We start from the raw sequence: 20280 nt of genomic DNA on the forward strand, positions 1-20280 counted from the left end.
CCCTTCCGTCAGGAGTCCTGCCATGTAATCAGCCCCTCCTCTGAGTGCGGAGACCCAGTGCCCCCCTTACCCTGGCTGACGGGGCTCAGGGCCCCTCCCAGCACCCCACGTCACGTGGCGGCAGCAGTGAGGTCTGGGAGCAGGCGTGTTGGCGGGGGAAGGGGAGTCCTGCAGACAGGATGGAGGATGGAGGGTGGAGGATGGAGGATGGATGGAGGGTGGAGGGTGGGGGATGGGGATGGACGATGGGGCATGGGGCATGGGGATGGGTCAGTGAGGAGATGGGTGGCTGTGTGGAGGATGGGGGATGGAGGATGGAGGGTGGAGGGTGGCTGTGTGGAGGATGGGGGATGGAGGGTGGATGGAGGATGGAGGATGGGGTGGAGGATGGGTGGAGGATGGGCGATGGGGGATGGAAGAGGAGGATGGGGGATGGAGGATGGAGGGTGGGGGATGGAGGATGGGGGATGGGTGGAGGATGGGGGATGGAGGATGGAGGGTGGGGGATGGAGGATGGGGGATGGGTGGAGGATGGGGGATGGAGGATGGGTGGAGGGTGGGGGATGGAGGGTGGAGGGTGGGGGATGGAGGATGGGGGATGGGTGGAGGATGGGGGATGGAGGATGGGGGATGGATGGAGGATGGAGGATGGGTAGAGAATGGGGGATGGAGGATGGGGTGGGGGATGGGTGGAGGGTGGGGGGATGGGTCAGTGAGGAGATGGGTGGCTGTGTGGAGGATGGAGGATGGAGGATGGGTAGGGAATGGGGGATGGAGGGTGGAGGGTGGAGTATGGGTGGAGGATGGAGGATGGGTGGGGGATGGGTGGGGGATGGGTGGAGGATGGAGGGTGGGGGATGGAGGATGGAGGATGGGTAGGGAATGGGGGATGGAGGATGGGTGGGGGATGGGTGGAGGATGGGGGATGGGTCAGTGAGGAGATGGGTGGCGTGTGGAGGATGGGTGGTCTGTGCTCTCTCCCAGCCGCGGGCCCCAGCACTGCCTCCCACAGGGGGCCCCTGCCCAGGGCACGTCCCGGTCCCTTTAAGAGCCGTGCCCCATCCTCGGTTTCCGTGGAGAGGAGCAGCGAGGGGCCCGCCAAGCAGGGAGCGAGCGGAAAGGGAGACTTGGCAGCCCCCCGAGTCGCTGTCGGTGGCCCGTTCCCAGCCGAGTTCTCCCACGCCAGCCTGTTCCTGGTGGGCAGGGCCGGGCCGGCGGCCCTCACAGAGGCCCCCCAGTGAGCATGGGGTGCGCTCTGCTCCCCACCGGAGGAGGCCGGGGGGATGCTGCCCTGGGCAAGGCCACCCCCCACCGGAGCCTCTGCCCGTCTGTGCCCCCATTTTGTCCTGGGGGGCAGCCGGGCGGCAGATGCCTGCTGGGGGCCTGCCTTCTCCTGCGAGGAGGGACCTGGAGGGACAGACAGGTCCCGGCTGGGCCTCGGGCCACTGGGCTCTGCCAGGCCTGTGCCCTCAGCCCGCCGGGCCCTCTGCCCTCGTCATCTCGGGGGGCCTCACCTGCTGGGGGGCCTCCTGCCCATTCTCCTGCCCCCACCCCCGTGCACTTCTCAGCTCAGACCCCTGTGTCTCTGCTTCCTGCCCCAGCGGTTGCGCCCTTGCCCGTGGTGCCAGGAGGAGAGAGAGGAGGTGTCTGAGCTCTGCAGGCGCCGACTCGGCCGGGGAGAGGGGGGCGGGGGCCTTGACACAGGAGGGCCTCCCCAGTTGGCAGGGAGCAGTGACTGGGGGTCCAGTCCCCGTTCTTGGCCTTGGTGCGAGGCACCCGGGCGGAGGGGTGGCACAGTGACCTGGAGGTCACCTGAGGCGGCTGGGCATTTGGGCGCCGAGTGAACGGGAAGTGCCTGGCGGGTGGGCTGGTGGCCCAGGGCTGTGCCGGACGAGGCGGAGGTGGCGGCCTGGGCTCCATCCATCGTGGTCGCGGGGCTGGTGGTGAGCCCTGCGAGGCGGGCTCTGCCTGGTGTGCCGGGCGTGGCGGGGCCCGGGTCAGTGCTCGCTGGATGTTGGTGATGGGCCAGCACAGCCACGGTGCTGGTTCTGAGGAGGTGATGGCGGTCCGGGGACGCTGCCGATGGGGGGAGGTGGTGCCGGGGAGCACAGGGACAGGGAGGGCGGGGACGGCGGCGGGGGTGATTGTGCTGATGGGGGGGGTGGCAAGGGCGATAGCATTGGCGGTGGTGCTGTTGGCAGCGATGGTGGTGATAATGTGGGTGCAATGGCAGGGTTGCTGTTGATGATGTGATAGTTGGTGGTGGTGGCAGTGCTGGTGGCGTTGCTGTGATGGCGGCATTGGCGTGGTGGTCGTGGCAGTGCTGGTGGCGATGCTGTGATGGCGGCATTGGCGTGGTGGTGGTGGCAGTGATGGTGGCGATGCGGTGGCAATGGCAGTGATGGCGGTACGGACGGTGTTGGTGATGGGGCATTAAGGACTGTGCTATAGACGGGGTGGTGATGTCGGTGATGGTGGCGGTGGTGCTGATGGTGCTGACGGTCGCAGGATGGGTGTCACTCTTACGACGGTGGTAGTGATGCTGTGGCGCTCGGGTAACGTGGTGGCGGCGATGACGCTGGTGATGGCGGTGGTGGCGGTGATGGTGGTGACGGTGACGGTGAAGGCGGGTGGTGGTGGTGATGGCGGTGGTGGCGGTGGTGACGGTGACGGTGAGGGCGGCGGTGGTGGTGATGACGGTGACGGTGACGGTGAAGGCGGTGGCAGTGACTGTGTTGGTGGTGATGGTGCTGATTTGATCTTGGTGGTCGGTTCAGTGGCAGCTGTGAGGGGGGGGTGCGGTGACAGTTAAGGTGATGCTGGTGGTGGGCTCAGCTCTCGGGAACTTCCGGTCCCTCCTCGTGGGAACCCGATGGCCGATGGCACTGCTGACGATGGCAAAGGGCACAGGCAGGGTCCCTGGTCTGAGCCTCTGGGCTGGGGAGTCGGAAGGTGGAGGGGTGTCAGCAGGACTCCCGCCCTCCCAGGCCCATTGGCAGCCCAGGGCCCCTCCCTCTCCAGCAGCCCCTCTGCCTGGCACTCCCCGGGCCTCTGTGGCCCTGCCCAGCCGGTGGCCGAGGTAGAGAGGAGAGGGGCCCTGGGGAGGGCCCGATTTCCAGCGGGGGGCGGGCCTGAGGCTGGCGGCCCTGACTCAGAGTGGCGGCGCCAAGGGCCAGGAGCGAGGAGATTGGCATCTCGGATTGCGGGACATGAGAAGCCCTGGGGGCCCTGGTGGCGGATGCAGGGACGCTGAGCCAGGCCCAGACACTGCCGACTGCTGGGGGCCCGGGCCTGGGGCAGGGTCTCACCAAGGAGCGGAGGGATTGGGGGGCGCGGCCTGGGGCAGGGTCTCACCGAGGAGCGAAGGGATTGGGGGGCGCGGGCCTGGGGCAGGGTCTCACCGAGGAGCAGAGGGATTGGGGGGCGCGGGCCTGGGGCAGGGGTCTCACCGAGGAGCAGAGGGATTGGGGGGGCACAGGCACGGACGTTGGCGTAGGGAGCGCAGTGGAGGGATTGGGGGGCACAGGCACGGACGTTGGCGTAGGGAGCACAGTGGAGGGATTGGGGGGCACAGGCACGGACGTTGGCGTAGGGAGCGCAGTGGAGGGATTGGGGGGTGGGGGCCTGGACGTTGGTATAGGGACCGCAGTGGAGGCGACCCCTGAGGATCATGCAGGCCGGGCCGAGGCGATGGAGGCTCCCAGCGGCCCCCACCTGCGCCTGTGGAGACAGCTGCCCACTCCCTGTTCTCCCTGCGGCTGCTGTGCCCACTCCAGCTTCTACCGTGTGGGAGGACACCTATGAGTCACTCACACTCCAGTGTGAATTAGCCCATCAAACCCCAGGGGACCCTGACAGCCTGCCCCATTATAGCAGCTGCTTCCTGGGCTGGCGGGAGGCATCTGAGTGCAGGGAAGGCTGGCTCGGGTGGGGCAGGGGCTCTAGGTGGGCCCCTGGGTTACTGTCCTGATGTCCCTCGACTGCGCCAGGGCCCGTCCTGCCCGCCCAGGGAGGACCAGCAGACCGGAGCAGAGCCTCACTGAGGGAGGGCCAGGCAGGGGCATGGGGACCAGGCAGGGGTGGGGGACTCTGCAGAGGAGGAGGCTGAGGGTCAGGGACAGGCCTCGCTGCAGGAGCCAGGAGCTGGCCATGCCTATGGCCGCGGATGGAGCCAGCCAGGCCCAGCAGGTCAGCTGGTCTGATGGGGGAGGCAGGCCCCTGCCCTTCTGGTCCTGGAGGTGCTGCTGCCCCAGCTCTGTCTGGACCCAGCGAGGGAGGCGCAGGTGTCGCTGACCCAGATTCCTCGAGCCTGAGCTGGGGGAGGGGGCTGGCTCCGTGACCCAGATAGTCCCAGTTTGTGACGCTCAGACAAGAGGTGGCAACGGTCTCCCCCGTGGGGAGTGGTCGCCGTGGGCAGGTGGAGGGACTCTGCCTGTCTCAGCTGTCTCTGCAGCAGGAAGGAGTGTGGTCAGACATGGGGAAGGACTTCCCGGTGCTGTGGGAGGAGACGGCCCTGCAGGTCTTGTTGGAGGGCTGGGAGTCCCCTGGTCAGGGTGTGCCTCGGCCGCAAGCGGGGCCCTCAGGTCAGTGACCCCCAGGAAACCTCCGCTGACTGAGTGCTTGTCCCAGCCTGGGAGGGGGCCTCGGGGCCACCCCTCTCACACCTGTTCCTCAGCCCAGTGGTCAGAGGAAGCTGGGAGCTGGCCCTCCTGCGGTCCTGCTGTGTGACCTTGGGCAGGAGCGCCACCTCTCTGGGCCTCGGTGTCTTTATTCGGAGAGTAATGATATGAGGCACAGGGAGCCGTGACGGTCGAGGTGGGAGGGGTGCAGACAGGGTCCCTGTGTCGGGAGCCGAGCAAGCAGTCCTGCAGGCCCTGCATCCCGGCAGCGTCCTGAGGGGCCAGCGCTGCTCCCTCCCGGCCAGGCCTGGCGCGGCCCCATGGGCTCCCCATGGGCTCCGGGGCTGCAGGACCCTCAGCAGAGTGGGCGCCGCCCCTCACTCCCCTGCCCCGGAGGCTGAGAAGCTCATCGCCTGGCGTTCCCCCAGGAGGTGGCGGGCAGCTGTCTGCCTGGCGCCCCGCAGCCCCGCCAACACCGGCTGGGAACCTGCCAGGCTGCTGGTCCCCGCCAGCCTGCTCCCCGCACCCCAGGCCTCGGGGTGCGTCCCCTCCCGCCCTCCCAGCGGCCCTCAGGCAGCGGAGGCGGGGGGTGTGCTTCCTCCCCCACCTGGAGGAGGGCGGAGGCCGAGTCAGGGGCTGGGTGGCACGGGGAGCAGAGCGGGATTTGAACCCGGGACTGGCTGGCCACAGAGGACAGCCTGTAAGAGTCACAGGGCAGTGCGGCCGGTAGGCTGGGCGGCGGGAGAGGGCGGTGCGGTCCCCAGACGGGAACGGGCAGCGGGAGGACTCCCTCCGGAACGCTGTGCTCTGCTGTCTCCTGGGCCTCCTGGGTGACACCACCCGTCAGGCAGGGAGAGGGCGGCGTGGGGTCAGGGGTCAGCCCTTGTGGTCCTGGGGGTGGAGAGGCAGCCGGTGAGGCCCTGACCAGCCTCGGCCAAGGGTGCGGGGACCGGCTGGGCCTGGGGGTCACTGGGAGGCTCCCCGGGACCCCACAGCCCTTTCTGTCCTGCATGCCCAGGTCTCCTTTCTGGCTCTATGTTTAGTGGGGTTTCCCTTTCCCTGAAGGAGGGAGGAGGGAGGGAAGGGGGAGGGGTGGAGGGAAGGGGGCGGGAGGGGGAAGGGGTCTGCTGGGGCCTTCATAGGCTCTGCCGTGGCTCCCTCTGTGCTGGGCCCCGCAGCCCGCAGGTGGCCGGCCGGCAGCTGGCCACTCAGGCTCTGCCGGGCTGTGGCCGCACACGGGGCGCCTCGGGGGCCAGCAGGGGTGCAGGTGGCCGGGGCTGGGAGGCTCGGGCAGAGCGGCCGGGGCCAGAGGAGGAAGGCAGGCTCGGGCAGAGGGGCCGGGCCAGAGGAGGAAGGCAGGCTCGGGCAGGGCCCGCTCTGCATTCTGTGACAGAGGCCCCTGGAACGGAGAGCTTCCAGCCCCGCACCCTGCCCTATGGACCCCAAGAACAGTGCCCATGAGAGGGGCGCCCCTCCTCCCTGCACCTCAGAGATGAGCGGACAGGTGGGGGGGGGGGGGGGGGAGGCTGCCGGGTCACAGAGCCCTGCAGCTCCTGGGCCTGGAGGCAGCTCTGCTCTGCTGTCACCTTGGGCGGGTCTGGCCCTCTCAGGCCTGTTTTCTTTCTCTGTGAAATGGGGCAGGGCCTCCCCAGGGGGAGAATGGAGAGAGAGCAGAGGGGAGGGTGTCTGGCCTGACCCCGCGTGCCCCTCCGCCCCTGGCACTCACACCCCAGCATCTGTGAAGACGCCCCCCGCACAGCCAGCCCTGCTGGCGCCGAGCTTCGGGGATCTGTCTGCTCCCCGCTTTAGAGATGGGGGGACGGAAGCTGGGAGGGAGGGGTAGGCAAGTTCCAGAGGTGGCAGCCGGAGGCGGGAGGCTTGCCAACCAGGTGGCAGCAGGTGTCACTGTGCGGAGAGGGCAGGGCCGAGGGGCGGGCCAGGCTCCTCTGGGGGCACCGGGCAGACGGCGGCTGAGCCCCAGCCCCTCCCCGCGCCCTGGGTCCTGATGGCCGCGTTTCAGTGTCTCTCTGGGCAGCTTGGAGCCCCCACAGCCGCCGGCACGAGCCCTGGGGCGGCCCCCCCATGGGCACCTCCGCAGGCCAGGCCCAGCCTCGGCCTGGACTCTCCCCAGCCCCTGCCCCTGCGGACGGCCTGGAGCTGGGGGCTCGGCTCTCTGGGGAGGGTGTGCCCCGCAGGTCAGGGCGCGCTGAGACCCTAAGAGCAGAGTCCGTGGGGACAGCCATCCCGGCCTGCGACAGCGGGGAGGGGGGGGGGTCTGGCCAGACCCGGGCGCGTGCTGTCCGCTCGCCTCTGGGCGGGAAGACTGTGCCCCGGGCCGCCCACAAGAGGCACCAGGGGCGCCCAGGCCTGGGGGGGGGGGGGGCGGGGGGGGGGGGAGGGGACGGTCCCAAGGTCACGAGAGCGAGCGCCCCGGGCAGGGGGGCAGGAGTGGCCCCTCCCCACGCCAGGGCCCGGCGCCCACCCCGCCCACGGGCGCCCCGCACCCCCGCCCCCGCCTCGCTGGCCGCCCCCTCGGCTCCGGCTCCGGCTCCGGCTCCGGGCGGCGCGCCGGGCGGGCGGGGCGCTGTCGGCTCGGCCCGCGCTCCCGAGAGTCGCTCTCCCGTGGCTCCGCGGCGGCGGCGGCGGCCATGGGGCGCGGGGCTCCGGGGGCCGGCGGGGCGGGCGCCGGGCCGGGGGCGCCGGGGGCGCCGGGGCAGGTGCGCGGCGGGGCCGGGCGGGGGGCGGGGGGCCCGGGCGCGGCGCCGCTCACGCTGCCCTGTCTCCCCCAGATCCGCCTCCCCCGCCCCCCCGCAGCTCGGGCCCTGGTCGTGGCGCGGCTGCCGCACGGTGCCCCTCGACGCCCTCCGGACGCGCTGCCTGTGTGACCGGCTCTCCACCTTCGCCATCTTAGCGCAGCTGAGCGCCGACGCGGTGAGACCCCGGGCGGGCGGGGCGCGGGGCGCGGGGGCGCGGGGCCGGGCTGGACGGCGCCTCGGCCGGGCGCGCGGGGGCGGGGCCGGCGACGGCGGGGAGGGGTCGGGGCGCCGGCAGCCCCCCGGCCTGGCTGCGGGGGCCGGGCCGCCCCTGGGGAGGGTGCGTGGGGGCGGAGGAGGTTCGGTGTGGGGTCGGGCACCGCCGGGCGGGCGCAGCGGGGCTGGGGTCCCAGGAGTGACTGCGGGGTGAGTCCCCCCTCCCCGTGGGTCCTGGCACCTGGGGGGGGGGGGATCAGTCCCCGAAGGAGCCAGGCTGGGCCCCAGCTGTCCGGGCGGGGGGAGGGCAGGGCTGGGCCGGGCGGGGCTGTGCAGACCCCTTCCCTTGGGGTCCCCACCTCTCCGGGGAGCTGGGGGGCCTGCGCCTTTTCTGAGCCCTTCCCCCGCGCACCCCAGCGGGACCCCGGTCTGTGGAGGCGGCCGTCCGGGTGGGGGTGCTGGAGCCTGGGTGCTGCGCTGGCCGGGCCCACAGCCGCCCCAGGAGGCCCCTCGTCCCGGGGCCTCTTTCTTGTTCTGGGATTCTTGTGGGGGCTGCCAGTTTCTATGGTGACGGCAGCTGGGGCCCGCTTGCTGGCTGGGGCCCTGGGTGCGGAGCCCAGCCACCGGGGCTGCAGGGCCCTGGGCGGCCCAAGCTGCGCTCATGGTCCCAGGAAGGCCCAGCCCAGCTCGGGGCCTGGCTCACTGCGCCCCTGGCCCAGGCTGGTGCGGGCGGCAGACATGAACAGACTGGGGGGGGGGGGGGGGGGGGGGAGGCTTTCCTGGGTTCTGGGCCTCATCGCTGGGTGGAGCAGCTCTCCCGCGTGGACCCTGGTTCCGTGGGAAAGGCGGCTCTGGCCTCCCTGGGAATGTCCACCCACCCCTCCCTGTGGGACACGGTGGGGAAGGCGAAGGGCCCTCCACGGGGTCAGCGCTGGGCGGGACCTTGGAGGTCACTGCCACGAACCCCTGTGGATAGGCAGGGACACCGAGGTCTGGGAAGGGCTCCTCGCCCAGGGTCTCGGCGAGTCTGATGGACGGAGGTCTGTGGTCTTGGCCCTGATCCAGGGGCGCCCGCCCCATCAGGCCGCTCCTAAGAGGCTGTCCCTGCTGGTCTTTCTGGTTCTTCTGGGGGCAGGGCAGTGGAGGCAGCAGTAAGAGCCATCCTGGGGGGCTTCCTGGAGGAGGTGGCTTTCTGGATACATGGTCATCGATGCCAGCAGCACAGGGAGCAACCAATGGGGCCGGGCTTCCTGAGTCCCCTAAGGGGCCAGAGCCAGCAGGGCAGGGCCCAGCCCCGTCCCAGGTGTGAGGAAGGCCCAGGGCAGGGGCCTCTGCAGTGGGATGCAGCCCTGTGTCCCCTCCCCCAGCCCAGCGCCGGCCCAGAGGTCACTGTTGGTCGAATCTTGAAGCACAGGCTGTTCCCTTGCACACGGGGACCCTGGCCGGGCCTCAGTCCCTCTCAGCCTCAGTTTCCCCCTGTAGAGGGAGGTGGTCCTGGCCACTGAGGGTGGCGGCCGGTGGGAGCCCCTGCAGTGGGGCCCTTCCCAGGCGGGCGCTGAGCTCGGCGGCCTGGCGTGGAGTAGGGCTCCGTGAGGGTGCGCACGGGCGTGGGTGGTTGTGCGCGGTGAGGGGGCTGACGCCTGGGGGGCCTTTCTGGGAAAAGCCAACCTGTGCCTGGTGTCTGCAGGCTCCCAAGGCCCCACCGCGCAGGAGAGGGCCAGCGGTGCAGGGCCTGCTGGGGGAGCCCCCTGGGGGGGTGTCAGCCTCACCCCCATGTTGGCGTACACTAGGGGGGACACAGCCGATGGGCCAGGCACCCCGTCCCCAAATTCCAGAGGAAACAGCTGAGGCCGAGGGCGCAGGAGCTCCCGGCAGCCACAGAGCCACCCACTGGCCATGGCACGGGGAGCGAGCTGCCGGCTCAGCCTCTGTGTCCTCCTCTGTCAGATGGGCTCCTGGCCCTGCCTGTGTCTGTGAGCCTCGAGGGCATGGGGTGAGCTGGGAGCGAGCGTGCCGGAAGCACCGAGGGGGCCCTGTCTCTCCGCCTCCCTCTAGTGCTCCAGCTCTCGCTCAGTGAGCGGTGACCCAGAGATGCCGGGGGAGGGGCCAGGAGCCAGGGGAGGCGCTGCCGTGCACCCACCGCACCGAGCGGACCCCCTCTGAGTGCCTGCGGCCGGGCCAGACCCCAGTCCTGCTGTCGGGGACGCGAGCTCTGACGAGGAGACTGACCGGTTCACACGGGCCTGGGGCAGCCCCGGGGGACGGGGGGGTGCTGTGCTCCCAGATCAGCCGTCCCTCTTGGGGGCAGTTTGAGAGATGGGGTGAGGAGGAGGTTGGAAGTGGGGCCCTGAGGGGTGAGCAGGAGTTCACCAGCCGAGCGGAGTGGGGAGGAGGGGTGGTCGCCCAGGAGGGTGAGAAAGGCGAGAAGCAAGTGGGAGACGGGTGGGGTCGGAGGCAGGACAGGGCGGGGGTGCAGGGGGCTGGCTGGGGTCCAGAGGAGCTGGACCTGCACCCCGGCAGCGGGAAGCTGGGTGTCTGGGAGATGAGAGAGGATGGGGTGGGATTGGGGTCCTGGGGGGACCCCAGCAGGAGTGAGGGCAGAGCAGCCCACAGCAGGGGGCTGGTGGCAGAGGGGAGCAGGGCCGGGTGCGCGGAGGGGTGGGTGCTGCTGGCCTCCGCCGTGGGTTGGGGTGGGAGTCAGGTCTGAGCGGCAGAGGCTGCAGGCACCTGGCATGTGGTGGGCTGGGGTCTGCAGTCCCAGGCCGGGCCCAGAGCTGACGGGGAGCCGGTGTGTGTGCGCCCGGGAGCCAGCGAGGGCCGAGATCTCCGGCGGGGCCGGCCTGGAGGGACGGAGACAGGACGGAGGAGCCAGGGTGTCAGGTCCCAGCTGGGTCGCTGCCAGCTGCGCTGAGTCACAGCGGTGAGGGGGCCGGTGCACCTCCTCCAGCCGCGGAGGGGGGTGAACAAGGTAATAGTCTGTGAGCACAGCTGGTGCTGGTGGTGCTTCTGGGCCTGACACCGTGTTACCAGTCCCCACGGGCTCGGGCACAGTGTGACCAGGGTCAGGGCTCAGAGTGTGACCAGGATCAGGGCTCAGGGTGTGACCAGGGTCAGGGCTCAGAGTGTGACCAGGATCAGGGCTCAGAGTGTGACCAGGATCAGGGCTCAGGGTGTGACCAGGGTCAGGGCCCAGAGTGTGACCAGTGTCAGGGCTCAGAGTGTGACCAGGATCAGGGCTCAGAGTGTGACCAGGATCAGGGCTCAGAGTGTGACCAGGATCAGGGCTCAGGGTGTGACCAGGGTCAGGGCTCAGAGTGTGACCAGGATCAGGGCTCAGCCTGTGACCAGTGTCAGGGCTCAGAGTGTGACCAGGGTCAGAGCTCAGCATGTGGCCAGGGTCAGGGCTCAGAATGTGACCAGGGTCAGGGCTCAGAGTGTGACCAGGGTCAGGGCTCAGCCTGTGGCCAGGGTCAGGGCTCAGCCTGTGACCAGGGTCAGAGCTCAGAATGTGACCAGGGTCAGGGCTCAGAGTGTGACCAGGGTCGGGGCTCAGAGTGTGACCAGGATCGGGGCTCAGCCTGTGACCATGCTCAGGGCTCAGGGCTCAGCCTGTGTGTGGCCAGGGCTTGTCTGAGCGGGTAGCTGCGGGCGGTGGGTGGTGCTGGAGCAGGGACAGGCGGGGGACGGTCACACCTGCTGTCGGAAGGAAGCCAGAGCAGGAGGTGCAAGCGTTTGGGGAACAGAGTGGGCGTTCGTGGGGCAGAACTGACACCCGAACAGCCACGGGGTCCTGGGCTGTGGGGACCCTGGAGGCTCAGTGCGAGGTGCTCAGTCACCTGGGAGGCGGGTGGCAGCTCAGCTGAGCAGCCGGCGGTAAGGCCAGGGGAGAGCGCTGGGCGGAGGGCCCAGCACGCAGAGGCCTGTGGCGGCACCGCGTGCCCTGCTCGCCGTCTCCAGCGCAGCTCTCCCGAGGCCGGGGCCTCCTGAGGCCCTGCCCACCCGCTGTCCCCTGGGCCCTCAGCGGGGACCTCGGGGCAGGGCTGTCCGGAAAGGCGAGTGAGCCAGGCGGGGAGGGGGCGGCGGCAGGTGGGCGGGCTGCTGGGGCGTGGCCGCCAGGCCTGGCGAGGACAGGTGGCCGCAGATGGCCGCGTGGGTTGGAGCGGGAGCCAGCCACGTGCAGGCGCATGCCACTTGCTGGGCCACCCGTGACCCGTGTGCGGGCCGAGGGCCAGCTCGGTGCCCTAGAAACGTTGGCTGGGTCACCGTGCCCCCTACAGTCCCCATCCCGCTGGCCTCCCAGACGTGGGCCTCGGGGTGTCCGTGGGTAAATTATGGGGTAATGGGGCCCCACTGTGGGTCTGAGCTCTGTCGGGGACGGTGGCCCGGAGTGCGTGCGGTTTGGGGTGGCCGAGGTGGCGAGGCTCTGTGCTCCCCTGGGGTACTCGGGGGCCTGCTTGGAGGAGGCGTCCCGGCTGGGCAGGCAGCGCTGCCCGCAGGGGTTCCCCCGAGGACAGAGGGAGCAGAGTGCCCGGATCGCACAAGGCCCGGGCCGGTCAGCATGTCATGGTGTGTGTGCTGGGCGTGTGGGTCTGCAGCCCCCGATGGGCACCTCACACCTCACCTTGACCTGGGAAAGGATGGGGAGAAGGGGAGCTCCCAGCGGGGGCTCGGTCCCCCCTCCACACTGGCGGGAGCTTGGTCGTCACAGCTACGCCCATCAGGGTGGCCAGTCCTGAGGTCCCCAACAAGGGGGGAGCAGCCGAGAGGCCGGCAGGCAGCCAGGCAGCCAGACCCCAGGGAGGGTCAGAGGCCAGGGGCATCGAGGGCCGGGGGGGGGGGGGGCGGGACAGCTGACCTGAGTGCCTTGGGAGCCCTGCCCGCCCTCGGCATCCTCTCCCTGCCCAGGGAGGTGGCAGCTCGGACCGGCAATGGAGCCTCAGAGGGTGGGGCTCAGAGAAAGTTCCGGACCTGAGAGCCCGAGCAGGGGTGCTGGCCGTGGTCCTGAGCCCCTTCCCTGGTAGCCAGCGACCAGCAAACAGATGTATGTGCTGGAGCTGCGCCCCAGGCCATGTCCCCAGGGCAGAAAGGTGTCGGCTCCGGGGTGGGGACTCTTAGAAGCCCCCCACTTCCGGCCCTGCGGTGCCCACCAGCTTCCCCAGAGCCGGAGCCAGCAGCCGGGAGGGGCCGCAGAGCCAACCTCAGTGCCCGGCTCTGGGTTCCGGTCCCCTCGGGCCTCGATCTCCCGCGATAGCACACGCGGGCCCTGGGCGCTGCGGACGGCGTGGCCTGCGGGTCGTGCAGTCACACGGGGAGAGCACACGGTGCCCACGCGAGGGCCGGGTGGGAAGGAGGAGGCAGGCCTGGCCCGGGGCCTCGCAGAGCCAGGGGCAGGTTTTCCCACATCGCCTGGGACCCGGGCGGGGCGGGGGGCGGGCACAGGAGGGGCCTCCGGTGGGCTTTTATGAAGTCCTCTGGCTGCTGCTCGGAGGAGAGCTCGAGGGGGCGGCCGAGGGGGCAGAGGCCAGAGGTCCTGCCGGGCCCCCCTGCACGCTGCCCAGCGCCCCCTCACTCTCTTCTCTCCCCAAACCCCCAGAACATGGAGAAGGTGGTGGTGCCGTCGGTGACGCTCATCGTGGGCTGCGGCGTGTCCTCCCTGACTCTGCTCATGCTGATCATCATCTACGTCTCCGTGTGGAGGTGGTGTCCCCGCCGGGTGGAGGAGGGGCGGGGGGGGCAGAGGGGGTGAGGGCCGTGGAGGGGCAGCCGGGGTCACAACTCACTCCTTCAACTCAAGTGCCTTCCGGCTCCTGCCTCACGCTGGCCCCTGGCGGGTGCCCTTAACCTCCGGGGCCCCTCAGCCCCCTGGCCTGGCTGGCTGTCCTGCCACTTGGACGTGCAAGACCATGGCCTTCCCAGAGCGTGGGGGTCGCAGGCTGGGGCCCTCCCTCAGCCCCTCCCCCAGGCCCTGGTGCCGTCTGTGGGCTGGGCCCTGGGTGCGGGCGGTGTGGGGTCACCGTGTGTGCAGGTGCGGGTCCGAGCCAGGCGCAGGCGCCACGGATGTGCGTGAGGGTGTGTGAGTGCCAGCGGGAGCCGGGCGCTGTGCGCCCCATGGAGCAGAGCTTGGGGTGGAGCCTGAAGTCAAGGTCACCTGCCTGCCCGCAGCCCCCACCCGGCCCGGCTCCACGGGCAGCGCAGTGCCAGCCGCTGATGGAGCTGACATCGCGCCCCGAGGCCAGCAGGGAGCGGTCGATGTGGCCAGTGGGAGGGCGGCCTGTGCTGCCCTGTCGGAGGCGGAGGCACCAGGAGGGTCAGCACCCAGGGCCCCTCCCCTGGCCCTGGTCCCCTGTGGACAGGCTGTGTCCTGAGCCCAGTCCTCCCCTGAGCCCCAGGAGGCCCGCCCGCTGTCCCTCCAAGAGAGGGCCATGACCTCCGAGGTCACATGACACACCAGGCACCTCACGCCCCTGAGCTCTGCCCTGTGCCCTCCGCTCGCCCCGGCGGGATCCCAGCTGCCACAGGCCGCGGGGGTGCCGCACCGGGAAACGGGCCAGAAGTGACGGTGCCTGACTGTGTCGCTGCTCCCGCAGCCCTGAGCAGCAGGTGCTCTGACCCCAGCCCCTCAGAGGGGAGACCGAGGCAGAGGCCGGCCGGGTTGCTTGCTGGGGTTACACAGCCACGGTGGGTGTGGGCTCTGCTCCCACTCAGCCCCCCACCTTCTTACCTCACAGTGAGGGTGAGATGGGGGCGGGGCTCGGGGCCTGGGTGCTGCTGGGAGCAGGCAGGCAGTGAGACCGAGTGAGCGTGTCTGAGGGAGGAGCGCCAGGGGGACCCTGCGAGATAAGGGGAAGCATCTGTAAGGGTGAGCCTCCCCCAGCCCCAGGGCAGCTGTGCTCAGTGGCTCCCAGGGCTCTCCCTGCACCTGGTGTGCTGGACCTTGGTGTGCGGTGAAGTGGACGTGGTGATGGTGGTGATGGTGATGGTAGTGGTGATGGTGGTGGTGGTTGTGGTGGTGGTGGTGATGGTGGTGGTGGTGGTGGTGGTGATGGTGGTGGCGGCGGTGATGATGGTGGTGGTGGCAGTGATGGTAGTGGTGATGGTGGTGGTGGTGGTGATGGTGATGGTGATGGTAGTGGTGGTGGTGGCGGTGATGGTGGTGGTGATGGTGATGGTAGTGGTGATGATGGTGGTGGTGGTGATGGTAGTGGTGGTGGTGGTGGTGGCGGTGATGGTGGTGGTGGTGGTGATGGTGATGGTAGTGGTGGTGGTGGTGGTGATGGTGGTGGTGGTGGTGGTGGTGGTGGTGGTGATGGTGGTGATGTTGGTGATGGCGATGGTGGTGGTGGTGGTGGTGGTGGTGGCGGTGGTGGTGGTGGTGGTGGTGATGGTGGCGGTGGCGGTGATGGCAGTTATGATGCTGGTGGTGATGGTGGTGATGGTGGTGGTGGTGATGGTGGTGGTGATGGTGATGATGGTGGTGGTGGTGGTGGTGGTGGTGGTGATGGTGGTGGTGGTGGTGGTGGTGGTGGTGGTGATGGTGGTGGTGGTGGTGGTGGTGGTGATGGTGGTGGTGGTGGTGATGGTGATGATGGTGGTGGTGGTGGTGATGTTGGTGATGGCGATGGTGGTGGTGGTGGTGATGGTGGTGATGTTGGTGATGGCGATGGTGATGGTGGTGGTGGTGGTGGTGGTGGTGGTGATGCTGGTGGTGATGGTGGTGGTGGTGGTGATGATGGTGGTGGTGGTGGTGGTGGTGGTGGTGGTGATGGTGGTGGTGGTGGTGGTGGTGGTGGTGATGGTGGTGGTGGTGATGGTGGTGATGTTGGTGATGGCGATGGTGGTGGTGGTGGTGATGGTGGTGATGGAGATGGTGATGGTGGTGGTGGTGGTGGTGGCGGTGTTTGCTGGGAGGAAGTGTTATCTGAGGGGAAGTGACCCATGGTCTTGGTGCAGCCATGGGACCCCAGCTCTTGTGAGGTGAGGCCCTGTGGGCGCTGATCACGCCTCCCACCTTCCCCCAGGTACATCCGCTCAGAAAGATCCGTCATCCTCATCAATTTCTGCCTGTCCATCATCTCCTCCAACGCCCTCATCCTCATCGGGCAGACGCAGACCCGCAGCAGGGTAGGTATTTGGCGCTGCCACGCCCATTCCAGGGTCCCCAGATGGGGTAGGCGATGGGGTGGGGGGTGGGTGATGGAGTAGGTGATGGGGTAGGCCAGTGGTCAGCAAACTGTGGCTCGAGAGCCACATGCGGCTCTTTGGCCCCTTGAGTGTGGCTCTTCCACAAAATACCACCTGCGGGCGTGCACGTATAGTGCGATTGAAACTTCGTGGCCCATGCGCAGAAGTCGGTATTTTGTGGAAGAGCCACACTCAAGGGACCAAAGGGCCGCATGTGGCTCGAGAGCCGCAGTTTGCCGACCACTGGGGTGGCGGTGGGGTGGGTGATTGGGTGGCGGTGGGGGTGGCGGTGGGGTGGGTGATGGGTGGCGGTGGGGTGGCGGTGGGGTGGGTGATGGGGTGGCGGTGGGGTGGGTGATGGGGTAGGCAGTGGGGTGGCGGTGGGGTGGGTGATGGGTGGCGGTGGGGTGGGTGATGGGTGGCGGTGGGGTGGCGGTGGGGTGGGTGATGGGGTGGCGGTGGGGTGGCGGTGGGGTGGGTGATGGGGTGGGTGATGGGGTGGTGGTGGGGTGGGTGATGGGTGGCGGTGGGGTGGGTGATGGGTGGCGGTGGGGTGGCGGTGGGGTGGGTGATGGGGTGGCGGTGGGGTGGCGGTGGGGTGGCGGTGGGGTGGGTGATGGGGTGGCGGTGGGGTGGCGGTGGGGTGGCGGTGGGGGTGGCGGTGGGGTGGGTGATGGGGTGGCGGTGGGGTGGCGGTGGGTGACGGGAGCTGAGGGAGGAGGGGCCCAGAGCCACTGGAGTTCTTCTCACTGCTCCTCTGGCCATGGCCACTGTGGCTCGGGCCCAGGCGGGGGCAGGTGCCGCCTGGCCGGGCGGGCATGGGGACGTGCTGTCCGAGTCTCCAGCTGGACGGTGCTTTGTGATGAGCCAGCTCAGCCTGTCGCCAGCCCTCTGTGGGGCCCGGGCTCTGTCTGAGCTTGTCTGTGCCTGGTCCGGTGGCCCCGGCAGGGACCTGTCCCCTCCCGGCCTCGGGGTCACCACCGACGGAACAGATGGGCTTGGAACCGGGACCTCGAGGGGGCCCCCGGCTGGCGTTTGATGCGTCTGCGATGGGGGAGGGTGAGGAGGACGGGGTGGCAGGGTTCTGTCCCTGGCAGTTCGTGGGCAGGTCGCGCCGGCACCCACAGCCCATCTCAGGGCCGTGGACCGGGCAGCCCGTCGGTGGCTTCCTGCCTGGGGTTTGACCTGGTCACCGACGCGGTCCCTGGGCCGCTCCCTGGGCGGGCGTGGGGCCCGGGACGAGCGCCTGCCCACCTCCCCGCCCGCCCCAGGTGGTGTGCACGCTGGTGGCCGCCTTCCTGCACTTCTTCTTCCTGTCGTCCTTCTGCTGGGTGCTCACCGAGGCCTGGCAGTCCTACATGGCCGTGACCGGCCGCCTCCGGAACCGCCTCATCCGCAAGCGCTTCCTCTGCCTGGGCTGGGGTGAGTGCCGCCAGCTCCGTCCGTCCGCGCTCTGGGGCCTCCCTCCCTTCTCCCTCCTCCCTCCCTCCTCCCTCCCTCCTCCCTCCATCCTCCCTCCATCCTCCCTCCATCCTCCCGCCAGGGCGTTGCCGGGTAAGTTACTAACACCGAGTCCATCTTGACCTTCGGACAATCAGTGACGCTTTAGACTAGTGATGGCGAACCTTTTGAGCTCGGCGTGTCAGCATTTTGAAAAACCCTAACTGAACTCTGGTGCCGTGTCACATATAGACATTTTTTTATATTTGCCACCATAGTAAAACAAAGACTTATATTTTTGGTATTTATTCTATATATTTAAATGCCATTTAACAAAGAAAAATCAACCAGAAGAATGAGTTCGCGTGTCACCTGACACGCGTGTCATAGGTTCGCCATCACTGCTTTAGTGTAAGTAGGTCCGGTCGCTGTTGGGATACACTTAGGCCAACCGCGTCTCCTTCGGAACCTGAAAGCCAGTGGGCCTGGCGTCCTGGGCTCTCCTTGCTCACCTGCAGCCCTGCCCCCAGCTCTGCGATCCTCTCCCATGCACCCCGCCCCCCTCACGCTCGGTGCCACCCGCCGCTCCCAGGCTTCAGAATCACATTCCCTGCCGCTCCCCGCCTTCCACCGGCACAGCCTGGTCGGCGGGCCTGACGCCCTCTTTCTGGTCCTTCCACAGGCCTCCCTGCGCTGGTCGTGGCCATTTCCGTGGGATTTACCAAGGCCAAAGGGTACAGCACCATGAACTAGTGAGTCGGGGCGGGCGGGGATGTGGGCGCCCACACAGCACCCAGGCCCTCCCACTGCCCTAGAAGGGCCTCCATCTCATAGACCAAAAAGCCCAGGCTGGGACAGGGTGGGGCCCGGCGGCCTCCTCCCTCCCATCAGCCAGCTCCTCCCAGGCCGAGGGCAGTGGGATCGGAGAAGCCGTGCTGGGCTGTTGGGCCTCCCGCCTCCTCCTTGGGCAGGTCCATCCGCCTCGCTGAGCCCCCGTCCCCATCCGTGGGCGTCTGCCCTGCCCCAGCGGGACTGCAGGGGGGCCCAGGGCAGGGCAGGCCGTGGGGCCTGCTGCACAGAGAACGTCAGGGAGGCCCTGAAGGGTCCGCGGGGCCAGGGGCCTTGGAAGCCAAGCCCGGGGCTGAGGGGGTGGCCCTGGAGGCAGGCGGCTGCCCAGGTCGGGGAGAGGACCCGAGGCCTCCATGGCTGCAGGGAGGGGGAGGAAGGGTGGCCAGAGACAGGGGGCGCCCCTGATACGGGCTGTGCAGGTCGGTTCACTGTGGAGCCCGGGGGACAGGATGTGGCCGGCCCTGGAGCCCCGCCCCGTCTGGGTAGTGGGGGGCAGAGGCCGGCATGAGGAGCCGGTTCCTGGAGGCCCAAGGGGTAAGGCTGGGAGGAGGGAACCCCAGCCTGCGGGGGTCAGAGGCGGGTCAGGAGAAGATGGGGGTGTCGAGTGGGGCTCTGAAGGATGAAGAGGAGTTTGTTGGCCAGACAGCCGGGGCGGAACGCTTGGGTTAGGGTCAGGAACACGTGAAGGACACGGCACCCCCGCTGGGCTCCAGGCCCCCGTGGGCCGCCGTGGGGGGCGTCCAGGAGATTCGGGGAGGTTTGGGGCTCACGTCAGAGTGAGGGGAGAGGAAGGGCCAGAGGCGTGAGCAGAGGGCCGGGCCCAGGACCAGCCCCGTGTTTGGGCATCACGTCAGGAGGGAGGGTCCGCGTGTGAGACTGGGGAGCATCCAGGAGGGGACGGGAGGGGACGGCTGAGGGAAGGGGCCGGTCAGGGCACCTGGGCTCCCGCCGCGCCCAGCTCTGGGCCTGCTCCTCCTCATAACGTGGGGTGCCGCCTGGCCCCTCCCCGAGGCCCTGAAGCTGGAAAATGAAGTGAGGGTCCCGGACTCGGGGGGCCTTTCGTCCCAGCTGATCCGTCTGCCCTCACCTGCCCCCGGGAGCTGTGGTCCCCCCTGTGCTGGGGCGGGGCCCACGCCTGGCCCGTCAGCACCGTCTTCCTCCGCAGCTGCTGGCTCTCCCTGGAGGGGGGGCTGCTGTACGCCTTCGTGGGACCCGCTGCTGCTGTGGTGCTGGTAGGGGCTGCCCCGAGGCCCCGGGCTCGGCCCTCGGTCACCGGGGGGAGGGGGGTGTCCACGGTCGCCTGGCGCTGCTGGGGAGGGGGTTGCTTGATCCGTGGGGACCAGCTGCGCACCTGCCACGCGGGCGCGCGTTTGAGCGAGGGACGGGCTGGGTGGGCGGTAGCCTGTGCCCATGGCACCCCCAGTCCCTCACCTGGAGAAGGTGGGAATCGGCGGGAGGAAAACCTGAGTCCCCCGAGCCCTGGGGTCGCCTGCCCTTCCGCACGTCCACCCGCATGTCCACCCGCATGTCCACCTGCCTGATGGGCTCCCAGGTCGCGGCGGCGCCTGTCTGGTGGGAGGGCCGCGTGGGGGCTGGAGCTCCGGTGCCCAGCCCTGTGGGGGCGGGAGGGCCCGGGTGGCATGGAGGACCCGGCCAGCAGCCGAAGGAGGCGGCAGGGTGAGGGGGCACGAGTGTGGGCCAGCCTTTGCCTCTCCCCGGGAGCCCCATCCCCTCACCGGGAGCAGGGGGCGGGGGGGCACAGCATGGGCAGAGCGTCGGCACCCACTGCCTCTGCCCGCAGGTGAACATGGCCATGGGCATCCTGGTCTTCAACAAGCTCGTGTCCAAGGACGGCATCACCGACAAGAAGCTGAAGGAGCGGGCAGGGTAGGACCCAGAGCTCGCCCCCCTGAGCCCACACAGCGGGGAAACCGAGGCACGGGGCCGTGCAGGCACGCAGCGACCCTGCCTTGCTCCATCCGGCCCCGCCAGGTGGGGCCTCTAAGGGCCTCCCCTCCGCCAGGCCCCTCCGCCTCGGGGTCGGGTGCCCGTCCTGTGTGCCCTCAGCGTGGGTGGAAGGGACAGTGGTTGGACCCAGCCGTCCTGCCTGGGAAAGGGGCCCAGAGAGGCAGTGCCTGGCCTGAGGGCGCACAGCACTGCAGGCACCGGTCCTGAGCGGCTGGGCCGTCCCTGCTGCGGGGAGTGCGCTGGGGAGGTGCTGT

At 69.4% G+C, this 20280-nt stretch overlaps 1 protein-coding gene across 6 annotated transcripts in view; it reads left to right on the forward strand.

Annotated features, from left to right (window-relative positions):
- The window catches only part of ADGRB1 (adhesion G protein-coupled receptor B1), a 60328-nt gene that overhangs the window by 31074 nt on the left and 8974 nt on the right, over positions 1-20280 (forward strand). For 4 of the 6 annotated variants that reach the window (XM_070392453.1, XM_070392455.1, XM_070392454.1 and 1 more), the window contains 7 exons: positions 7409-7550; positions 13182-13285; positions 15607-15709; positions 17041-17191; positions 17892-17961; positions 19224-19290; positions 19860-19945. In XM_070392453.1, coding sequence (XP_070248554.1) covers positions 7409-7550; positions 13182-13285; positions 15607-15709; positions 17041-17191; positions 17892-17961; positions 19224-19290; positions 19860-19945 — 723 coding nt within the window. Of the gene's footprint in view, positions 1-7275; positions 7337-7408; positions 7551-7747; positions 7799-13181; positions 13286-15606; positions 15710-17040; positions 17192-17891; positions 17962-19223; positions 19291-19859; positions 19946-20280 lie in introns of those variants that run through there. The other 2 variants (XM_070392458.1, XM_070392457.1) reach the window with 2 other exon arrangements.

The sequence above is a fragment of the Myotis yumanensis genome, unplaced genomic scaffold (assembly GCF_028538775.1).
Source record: "Myotis yumanensis isolate MYYU_CA2020_CCGP unplaced genomic scaffold, mMyoYum1.0.hap1 SCAF_15, whole genome shotgun sequence".
Classification (NCBI taxonomy): Eukaryota; Metazoa; Chordata; class Mammalia; order Chiroptera; family Vespertilionidae; genus Myotis; species Myotis yumanensis.